Here is an 11,745-nt window from a genome sequence, read left to right on the forward strand (position 1 = left end):
CTAATACATTTCCCAAAGTTTCAGCTCGATATTTTATTTACAAAAAAAGTTCTAAGGTTCAAAAAAACATTCAGTGAACCGAAAAAGTGAGGTCGGTAATATTGGTATTTAGCTGTGTCACATGCCCTTAAAGTTACGACCGTTCATGTTAACGAAATTCAAGATTTTTTTTCCCGAATTTTTTTTTGCCTAAATCATTAAGGATGACAAAAAATTATATTTCATCGGAAGAAGTTTTCAAAATTTTTATTTTTTGAGCGGTTGAATACCCTTACAAATCACCCATTATTCAAACCTGCCAAACACAATTCTGATTGTCGATATTTGAAAATATTAAAAAGTCAAAAATTTTCTTTTTTACCTCACTAATTATAGAGGGAGTAAGAAAGTTCGGCAAGACTCCTAAAAACCACCCTTAATAGATCTGCACCTAAAATGTTAAAAATGACAAGTTTGATTGTCGATATTTAAAAATAAAAAAACGTCAAAAATCCTCTTTTTTATCTCACTAATGATAGAGGGAGTGGGAAAGCTCAGAAAGGACTCCTAAAAACCACCCTTAATATATCCGCACCTAAAATGTTAAAAATGACAATTTTGATTGTCGATATTTGAAAATATAAAAACGTCAAAAATCCTCTTTTTTATCTTACTAATTATATAGGGAGTGTGAAAGTTCGGCACGACCCCTAAAAACCACCCTTAACATATCCGCACCTAAAATGTTAAAAATTAAAGTTTGATTGTCGATATTTGAAAATATAAATGAGATTCATGCGCATAATAAGTGGGAAATCCCCAATGGACAAAGTAAGTAACGAGATAATTCTAAAAGAATGTGGTGCAGAAGAGACGCTAGTAGACACATGGGAAAGAAATCGGTTAACATGGTTCGGACATGTTGAGAGAAAGCCAAATGAACGACTAACGAAACAAGCGTATCATGGTCAAGTAAATGGCAGCGTGCCCAGTGGTAGACCACGGAAAGAATGGTTAGAATGTGTGAATGAGACCCTAGTTAGAAGAGAGATAAGAAGTCACAGAAACACGAGAGCCTGCATAAAAAAATGCATGGGCATAAAAGAAGCTAGAGAAGTATGCCAGGACAGGAATGTATGGCGGCAAATAGTTAATAAAAAGAGTGTTAGTAGAGTGAATGACGCCTGAAACAAAAGACTTTGGCTACTAATGGACCCGAATGGGGAACCTTACATAACGACTTCGTGAGGTTCTTCACTTGGGGTGATTGCTAGAGAGATTGATCAGCTATCTGGGTGGGAGCAGTGCTGCGAAACGAACGTGTTATTTACATAAATAACACGAGAATTCTGGATCAATCTGAAAAATCTCTATCCCTTCCAAACACTACCCCTTTCCCCTACCGAGCGAGTCACGCCTACCCCGAAAGGGAAATGGCTTAATGGTGTAATAATAATAAAAACGTGAAAAATTATCTTTTTTTACCTCACTAATTATAGAGTGAGTGAGAAAGTTCGGCGAGACTCCTAAAAACCACCCTTAATATATCCGCACCTAAAATGTTAAAAATGACAAGTTTGATTGTCGATATTAAAAAAAAAAAACGTTAAAAATACTCTTTTTTATCTCACTAATTATATAGGGAGTGAGAAAGTTTGGCAAGACTCCTAAAAACCACCCTTAATATATCCACACCTGAAAGATTAAAAATGACCAGTTTGATTGTCGATATGTAAAAATAAAAAAACTTCAAAAATCCTCTTTTTTATCTCACTAATTATAGAGGGAGTGAGAAAGTTCGGCAAGGACTCCTAAAAACCACCCTTAATATATCCACACCTAAAATGTTAAAAATGACAATTTTGATTGTCGATATATGAAAATATAAAAACGTCGAAAATCCTCTTTTTTTATCCCAATAATTATAGAGGGAGTGAGAAAGTTCGGAAAGACCCCTAAAAACCACCCTTAATAAATCCGCATCTAAATTATAAAAATGATCATTTTGATTGTCGATATTTGAAAATGTAAAAATGTCAAAAAGGCCCTTTTTTATCTCACTAATTATAGAGGGAGTGAGAAAGTTCGACAATACTCCTAAAAACCACCCTTAACATATCTGCACCTAAAATGTTAAAAATGACAATTTTGATTGTCGATATTTGAAAATATAAAAACGTCAAAAATCCTCTTTTTTATCTCAATAATTATATAGTGGTTGAGAAAGTTCAACAAGACCCCTAAAAACCACCTCTACTATACCCATACCTAAAATGTTAAAAATGACAAGTTTGATTGTCGATATTTTAAAATACAAAAACTTCAAAAATTCTCTTTTTTTTACCTTTTAACTCAAATATCGACAATAAAAATTGTCATTTTTAACCTTTTAGGTGTGGGTATAGTAGGGTTGGTTTTTAGAGGTCTTGTTGAACTTTCTCACTCCCTCTATAATTAGTGAGATAGAAAAAGAGAATTCTTGATGTTTTTGTATTTTCAAATATCGACAATCAAACTTGTCATTTTTATCATTTTAGGTGTGGATATATTAAGGGTGGTTTTTAGGGGTCTTGCCGAACTTTCTCACTCGGTGTATAATTAGCGAGGTGAAAAAAGAGGATTTTTAAAGTTTTTATAATTTCAAATATCGACAATCAAAATTGTGTTTGGCATGTTTGAATAATGGGTGATTTGTATGGGTATTTAACACCTAAAAAAAAATTTTCTAAAACTTCTTCCGATGGAATATCATTTTTTGTCATCCTAAATGATTTAGGTAAAACAAAATTCAGGAAAAAAATGTTTAATTTCGTTTATATGAACGTAAGTAACTTCAAGTACATTATATGTTTGCGACCAAGCCTTCGGAGGCACCGTGTGTGTAAATAATGATTAAAGATAGCAAAAATAGGTTTTTTGTTTATCGCCACTAACCTATATGTCTGTCGGGAAAAAGTTTAGATAAAAAATGTTGGCCTATGGGATCTTAACAAAAAGTCGATTATTTTCATCTACAAGGGTAGTGATATCAAGTACACTTAGCAGCTAAACGATTTTTAATCATTCGGACATTGCATAAGAATGGCTTACAAAAGATTTTAAGACTTCTTATAACAAATCAAATAACTACGTCAATTTTTATTTTATAGAGCTATAATTTTATACCTAATATAGAAAGAGAGTTATACTAATTGTTACAAAATTCACGAAAATAGTAATTCTAAATTTATTGTTTATAATCGTGTCTGCTTCACGGAAAAGTTCACAGGTAAAGGATCGACACAGTCAGTGGAGGCGGAAATGTTTTGAATTTTAATTTGGACTAGCTTTCCGTGCTCGTTATACCTTATTCATTTAAACACTTTCGTTCAAAAAATTACTTTAAAAAAAGATTTAAGAAATTCTCCGAATATTGTCTATTACCACACGTACGCGACAGCCGCTTCCCCTACTTCGCGGCCACAGACAGTGACAATGGTGTCAATCCTGTTCCCATAATTAGTCACCATAATTAACAACAAAATAATAATTCATTGACTTGGAAATTTAATAACAGACAGTGCAGTTCTCGTTCTGTACTTGATGTAAATTTCAGCTTTGTAGGTTGAAAATGTCAGCAGTAGTAGATTTTCAAAAAAATATATATATTACCCCCCCCCCCCCTCTTAAAGTACAAAATTTTTTTTTAATGTGTAGAAAATAGCACATATCGAGTTAATTTCCATTGAGTAAAAATTGACAAAAAGTTATTCTATTTGTTTATGACACAACTCATGGAGACTGTAGAGGACAATAACCGATTTTCTTTGGACCCCATCGGTCAAATATGTAAATATTCCGTTAAAAATAGTCCATTTTTTAATAACAAACGAGTTTTTATGAAAACTAATCATTACTTCGGATTGAAGTTTTGTAGACTTTTTGAGGGTGGTGAGGGAAGTATTTTCTGAACGTTTGAAACTCGTTTATAAAATATTGCAATAATAATTGCATATTTAAAAAAGATACTTTTTATATTTTTACAAATGAACGAATCTTAATGTACGACCAGTCATTTTGTAGATATTTTTAAGGCCTAAATTTTTCAAATAAACATTTTCCTTACAGTCACATAGGCTAGTTACAATAACCGATAAACCTGTTTTGGATATGTCTGACGATTGTTTACACACACAATGCTTCCAGCCTCGGCAAAAAAATACAGACTTTTGTTGTACATGTGAGCACTACAAGAATAAGAAATCTATCATTTGTTATTAACAAACTTATTTTAATTATTTTACCAATCACGTTGGAAGTTATCGTTACATAAATTGAGTATTCTATTTTAAAATTCTCAAAGAAAAAATAACCGACTTGTCATTTTAAACAATTAATTTTCTATCGGATCGCTAGCGTGGTCAATGATCTTTTTAATTAATTAACAACAATCAGTAATATGTTAATAAATAATAAAAAGGGTACACACAACCATTCATAATTAAAGATCGCTATTATAATTTGTAATTCCAAACTCGAAAATCGCAGAATAGACTCGAATCAGTATCAGTCACTGATTATTGTTCAATTTTCACCGACAATCTTCCACGAATTTAGATAAAGAAATTAATAAGTCAGTGCGAGAAAGTGTAAATACTGCATCAGTCAAAGTGACATTTTTAGAACCTAACCTATCCAACAGACCAAACACCCGTCTGACATCTCCGACACTTTTAATTTATCTATTCTTCAAAAAATCATAGGACAGAAAAGCACGATTATTTGTGCAGCGCGAAGTCAAATTCGACATCCAAAATTGTATTCAATAATAAAAAAATTAACTTAAAAAAATGCTGTGGACATTTCAATATTTCACATTAACATTAATTTGAGAAGTAATTTCTCTGAATGACTTTTTAGCGTAATGACAATAAAAGATAATAAATCAAACGTCTGTTAATTAATGAAAAAAAGGAAAGGATAGCTGTCACGTTCACGTAAGAATCGGTTTGCCTTCTAATAGCAAAAATACACACAAACAAAGTTATATAAACGGCACGGAAAATGGTTAGAATATAATAAATATGTAAATATAATTGGAATGCAGATTACAGCAAATGTTATGTCTTTGCTTACCAATGAGAAGACAGAAGAAGTCTAGGATGATCTTTCGCAACATAATCCTTGATGTTCGATCCATTGTGAAAGGATATAAACAAGATTTTCCTCTTCTTCTGAAACTTCTAACTCTTCTTGAAAACGAGGTTAGGAAACCCCGAATGAGTGTGAAAACAATTCGAAAAACGGCTGACAGCGCGACGGCGAATAAATATTAATAATGTGAAGTCTAAAAAGTATGCACGAGAAGAGAACCATTGCCTGCAAAGGCTCACTCTCAACTAATCACGACCTCAACTGCGTTACGAATAACGAGATCCACACTCCACAGCCGCCCGGCATGGCCTCACGTCGCCAACCAACCACCTCCATCCCACCACTCAAACTAAAGGCGCTTTTCTTTGCGCAAACTAGCGCAAGCAACTAAGCAAGTAGGTTTTATTGTCGGAATATGGTACGAATTTGCATTTCAATCCATTTTCCCTTAAAATCTTGTTCGCAGTTGGCAAAAGAATTACCTTTTTTTTAAGCCTGTAAGCACGTTCAGTAATCAGTTTTTCTATCGTAAACAGTAAAAAAGTGCTTTATAACACTTGTTACATTTAAGTCACATGACTGCTTGTTTAACAAGCCCGATAATAAGCGTCGAATAGAGAAAAATTAATATTTTCAGATTTCAGCGTAAGAATGAATAAATGCATAAAAAATAAAAAATAAAAATTATTCTAATCTTTTGAATTCGTGATTTTTCCATGTGTATAATCTGTCATTATAAGAATACGATATCTCTAAAACTTATTAATTTCTATTTCCATAGTGACCGCCGAATAGTTTCCTATTCCCCAAAAGAGAACGTATATAAAACGTATATATAAAAAATTGTTTTAAATATTTCATAAGGAATATAAGTTTTGAAGTTTTAATTCTTATCGATTCAAATCTGTTCTCTAGAGCTAGACTTATTTCAATTTACATATTTGACATTAATACATTAATACATTTTTAATACGTTTAAATAAATAAATAATATACGAATAAATAAAAAATTGAATATTTTCCTAATTTATAATTTATAAAACGATGTAACCCCTCCGTTGGCATTGACGCAAAATGCGTCAAAATTTTCCGTGCCCTGAGTGGCAATGACGCAAAATGCGTCAATCTTCTTTTTTCCTATTTAACTTACTCCAATTTTGCATTCAAGCCTTACTCGGGGATTTTTGGGGTCGCTGAAGCCGAATCTGAATCAAAATTCGAACATTCAAAATGAAGAATTCAATATGATGACGAAAATACAAAAAAAAAAAACGGCTCGATTTGGATCAAGCTCAGTACTTACGGGTTTTGGGAAAATTCGTAGGAAAACTAATTCCTAATTCTTCTGAATTCAACGCTTATTACCGTGAGGAGGTATAACTGAGGTAAAATTGTTAAGACTGGGTCATGGAAATTTTCCAGAAGTGTGAGTTGTGGGTAGTGCATTTTCTTTCCCGAAAAAACTAAACAAAACATACACCTTCTTCGGTCCAAAAAATCTTACGATTCTTTAGAGAATCTTTGCATGAAGGGACAGTGGGAGGAGGCCCAAGACATTCCTTACAAGACATTCCTCTTTCTAATTATTTTTTTTAATAAGCTAATTTAAACCTGTTTTGGATGTTGACATCACTTTTTATACTGTTATGTATTGTACACATTATATAATTATTTGTTTTATTTCATTTTTTATGTAATATTTCATGTTACATACGTCCAATAAATATAGAGTTGAGGAGTTATAATCAGTATTTAAATCTGCGGTGTACACCTTTCATAATATCATGTGACATCCCTGCATATTTTTTCAATTCTTTTAATTCCATGAATATCGACAATATCGTACATTATTAGTATCATAACATTAACCCATTTTCCTTTAGAGGTGCGTATAAAATCACTCAGTGAGGACTATCAATCACCCCAAGAGAAATGCTTCACAAATTCGTCATGTGAGGTTTTCCAGTCGGGCTTATTAGTATCCAAGGTCTTTTGTTTTAGGCGTCATTCAATCTACTGAAACTCTTTTTATTAATTGAAGTGTCCACGGTCGAAGCTTCATGACTGACATTTTTTCGAAATTGAGTTTTTTGTATTTTCTGGAACATTTGTATATGCAGTTACTATGCCGCAAATGAAATGGCAAAATGCCTTTTAGTTTTCCTTTCATGGGGTTTCGAAAATCGCGTTTTGGTATCTAGATTCTAGAACATAGGTCCGATGTCTAAACCTGTCAACTGCTTAGGAAGGCTACCATAAAATATGTCACAGTTTTAGGGAGAGGGGAAATAGCCTAATTGTGACAGCCTGTGTCAATTTCACAGACTTCCATTATCAAAATGTGACAATGGGGGGGGGGGGGGGGGGGGGGGGGGGGGGGATTCGACAAGAAACTGTGAAATCCTTTATAGAAGGTCCCTCATTCGGACATAGCCCCCCCCCCCTGCTGACAAAGCCCGGCATAGCAATCTCGCTCAGTCAGGGACGTGAGGAGAAGTCGAGTGGAGAGGGTAAGACGAGCAGGTACACCGCGATGAAATGGAAATCGCCCTCTTCAATTGACCGCGGGCCGCAACTCGGCTGCACCGCTGCAGATAATAGGTTTAGACTGCTGGACCCATTGTAAATAACATACGAATAGCTTCCACTTGTCATATAACATTCTTCTTCTGCACCGCATTCTTTGAGGATTATCTCGTTACTCACATATTTTCTTGATGTCCCTCTAAAACGATTAGGCTAAGGAAATTCCTTGAAATCCTTTAAAAACTGCGGAAATAATTGGTATATTGTTGATGTATTGAGTAAAAAAAATCTTACTTAAGAAGAGGTGGGAGGGGGGGGAGGGTTCACACAAATCTTAGGAATCCTTACAATAGGGAGGAAAGGGTCTAAGATTTGAGAAATTACCCGTACGTAATTAATACACATTCTCCCTAACCCTTTTCCAAAAATAACTCAAAAGTCCTAAGTTTAACAATTTCAATCGAAGTTGTTAAATTTTTATTGGTTTATCTAGAAAAAAATAGTGTTGTGCATCGTATTATGATTGAACAAACAACTCCTATTATTTTAAAGTTGGTAAATTTCGGAATTTTCTCTTTTTCTTAGTTTTGCTTTTAAAAAATTTTTTTAATCTTTTTTTATAAAATTTTACTGTTTATAAAGTTTTAAATGTCGATTCCCAATAAAAATGGGGTGCATTTGTCAAAAATACACTAAACCTTGTTCTCAAATACATTTAAAAAAAATTTTTAAAGACATAATTTTAAGCTATTTTTTATCTATAAAAATTGGAAACTCTAACGCTGAGCTCACTAAAGACAAACATTTACCTGGTTGACTTTTTTTAAAATAAACAACTAACATCTGCGATTATGTAATTCTAGAATTACCAAAAAATTGTTGTAAATCGTTTAAAAAAATCGTGTTCTTATACATGGACTTCAGGATGTGCATGGAAACTTTTTTCAACTTCATTTTTTTTAAAGAAATGATATCATCTATATTGCTTGATGAACCTCTTGTATGTTTTACAATTATACTTTTATTCATCAAATTTGAAAGTGTTAAATATTTTTAGCTTTTCTTTTGCTTAGATCAAACAATAATCAAATTCTACTTGTATTAAAAAAGGGACCTGCGAATTTGTGTTATTTTTTATTTATTATTCCGTATATTAGAATTAGAGCTAGGTAAATTTAAACAGACGTAGATAATCCATGCCACGAGCGCGGTCTATCGCTCATCGACAATGGACTGTCATCTAAACCAGCATGTGCTTAACGGACGTTCTTTGTTAAAAGAAGAAACATTTTCTACCCCTGGTTCGCACCCTACTTTTCTTTCATCTCCTTTCCTTTCATTGAGATTCAGGATATGAGAAAATATTAGTTTTCGGAGAATAACAAAACCTAATAATTGATGGTCCTATCCCTAAAGTTTAGAACACACGCAGCATTCCCACCGAAGTCGAAAAATCTGAGGAAAATTGCTACTTAAAGTGATATTTTACTAAAATTTAAATCCAGACCATAAACAGGATGGCCGCTGGACCGAAAAATGACACTTAAGTTATTTTTAGAACGAGCACTTTTTTAATTTTAGTGACCTAGTAAGAAACTTCTATTATTTTTTTTGTATACAAAAAACTTGGTTTAAATCTTTAAAGTATTCGTTACTTCAAATGAAAAATCCTTTAATCACAATTAAATGCGATATTTCAATAATTTATTAAGTAAACAACATTGTTTTTTTTCTGATCTACTTAATAGATTTATTATAAAAAGAAATTTTCGTATTCTTGTAATATTTCTGAAATGCCCTCGTCTCTATAAAGCTGTGCAGCTCTATAATATGTAGACTTGCAGCCTGTAGACTAATTATTTGCAAATAATTTAAATCAATGTTTTAAAGTTTTTAATATATTAGACCTTTTTGTTATTCTCCATAATAGTGTAAGTTATATGTAACTGTCAGCAAGGATTTGCTTGTTATTGACTATAAACGTAAATTACTCAAGGGGGTACTGTCTTCTTTATTGATACATAATATGACGTATAAACAGGTTTATACATAAGTAGTGGTTTGTAACTGGCTTTGATTATTTGGCCATACATTCAATTAAAAATATACAAATTAATTAACCTTTTCGAGATAAAATTATGACTAAGGACATTTTTAAAACTGCATCAATCTCACGTTTTACGATTGTCAGTCTATTTTTATCATAATCAATGTTATAAAATAAGTTTCAGTCGGCTGAAATACTTAAGTAGGATGGTTTAACTCTTACGCATGAAATGGCATATTTTTATTATAATTTAATTAACCCCACTTGTAAACCTGAATGTAAAATTTAAGCTGAATACACGGGGATAAAGTATGTTTAAATAATGTATTTTTATGTGAATAATATTTTAATGCCACCGTTTAATATATGTAATTAAAAATAAGTGCTTACAAAGATAAATCTCTGTATTTTAATAGAGAGGATGTAGGCATATATTCTGTGTTTTCGTTTACTATCGTATAACAGCAATTTCACGCATCATTTCTTAAAAGCAAATTAGCCGGGGGAAGAAATTGAAAAAATAATACTGGTTCAGGGGCCTTAACAACTTGATTATACCTGTATGGTAATGGATGATAATAATTGTGGGTCGTCTCGGTAGACAAGATACGTAGTACGTACATAAATTCGACAAGCGTTACAAGAAAAATGTTCGTTACTGAGGTTCTACCATGGACTCGTCAAGGTAAATATTACATAATTTTATCAGTTTGAGCCTCACTCATCTTCGCTTTTCAGCACTTATCATATAATGAATAATTAACTAATATGATTTATTAATATTTAGCTTTTCAAATTTTTGAATCTAAATTCAGTACAATTTTTACTTACCATGTCTTTAATAGCATTATTGTATGTGAAATATAGAATGTGACCAATATAAGGTTCAGAAAAAAATTAAAAAATTTCGGAATTTAAAATCCGAAATATTTTTAAAGCACAATTTGTAGACCAATTTTTCTCAAAAAAAATATTGCATTAAACGAAAAGAGAATGAAATTCCCAAAAATGTGGATTAAAAACGTGTACTTTATAGGTATTTGCCTTCGATTTTTAAATTGAAAAATACTGCAAATAATCTGAAACTTGAGTTTAAAAACTGAATTTTATCGAAACATTGCGTCTCTACAACTTGATAGTCCTTCTCTTCTATTTTTATATATCACCAAATCTTGATAAACGATGACAAAGGACGTATACGAAATATGATGAAATGCAGTAAGCGTAAAAGAAGTACCTTCTTTCCTCAAAGCCTGTTCCGCCACGTCACTCTGGATAAGGTGTATGCGGCAGGTAATCGGAGATCCTGAAGGGCGTTATCCATATAGCGAAATTAAATGCGTGGGCATCAAACAAACCGAGAACGACCTGCAAAATTGGATGTTTAATGCTTCCTCCAAGTGAAATTCAATTTCGACGAAAATTCTCCATCCACATCTACCATCTAGTTAAAACTTAAGTATCTACAAAAAGAATAAACGAATATGAGAAACAAAATTAAAACTGTATGAAAGGGGAGCGGAAGAGACTGCGAAAGATAGAATTTAAATTAAACTTTATCTTTCAGCTGCTCATTCAATTAATTTATCCAGACTCGAAACAAATCTCAACATTTTTTATGAGCAAAGATGGGATTTGAATGTTAGAATAAATTATTATTCAAATTCTGCAATAATTAAAATATGATTTTAAAAAAATATATATTTATTATATATCTAACATTTTAAATACGTTACCTTGATACATATTTAGATTTTTAATCAGATTATAAGGCGAAGTTTGTTGTATATATATTTCCAATATGGAATTTATGAAAATCTGATTATACGATCAGCATAATCGATTTCAGGAAGGAAAAATTGACACGATAATGTTAATATCCAGTTTCGATCAAATCTGATGACACCAAGCTACGAAAACAGATAATTAAAAACTGGTACGTACTATTGACTGTGATATACCAGGTGTATACATATGAAACCGGTATTGCCATTTAGCGGCCAGTAGGCACATTTGTAGGCACTGTCGGAACTTACCATTTGTGCTAATTGGCGTATTGT

The 11,745-nt window shown here is 32.3% G+C and overlaps 1 protein-coding gene across 1 annotated transcript in view; it reads right to left on the bottom strand.

Annotated features, from left to right (window-relative positions):
* LOC117171295 (putative phosphatidate phosphatase) overlaps positions 1–5,426 on the bottom strand; it is a 144,111-nt gene extending 138,685 nt beyond the window's left edge. Inside the window, exon 1 of the mRNA XM_033358454.1 lies at positions 5,095–5,426. Coding sequence (XP_033214345.1) covers positions 5,095–5,158 — 64 coding nt within the window. The 5' untranslated portion in view covers positions 5,159–5,426. The remainder of the gene's footprint in view (positions 1–5,094) is intronic.
* Between the last annotated feature and the right edge of the window lie 6,319 nt (positions 5,427–11,745).

The sequence above is a fragment of the Belonocnema kinseyi genome, chromosome 4, assembly GCF_010883055.1.
Source record: "Belonocnema kinseyi isolate 2016_QV_RU_SX_M_011 chromosome 4, B_treatae_v1, whole genome shotgun sequence".
Taxonomy (NCBI): Eukaryota; Metazoa; Arthropoda; class Insecta; order Hymenoptera; family Cynipidae; genus Belonocnema; species Belonocnema kinseyi.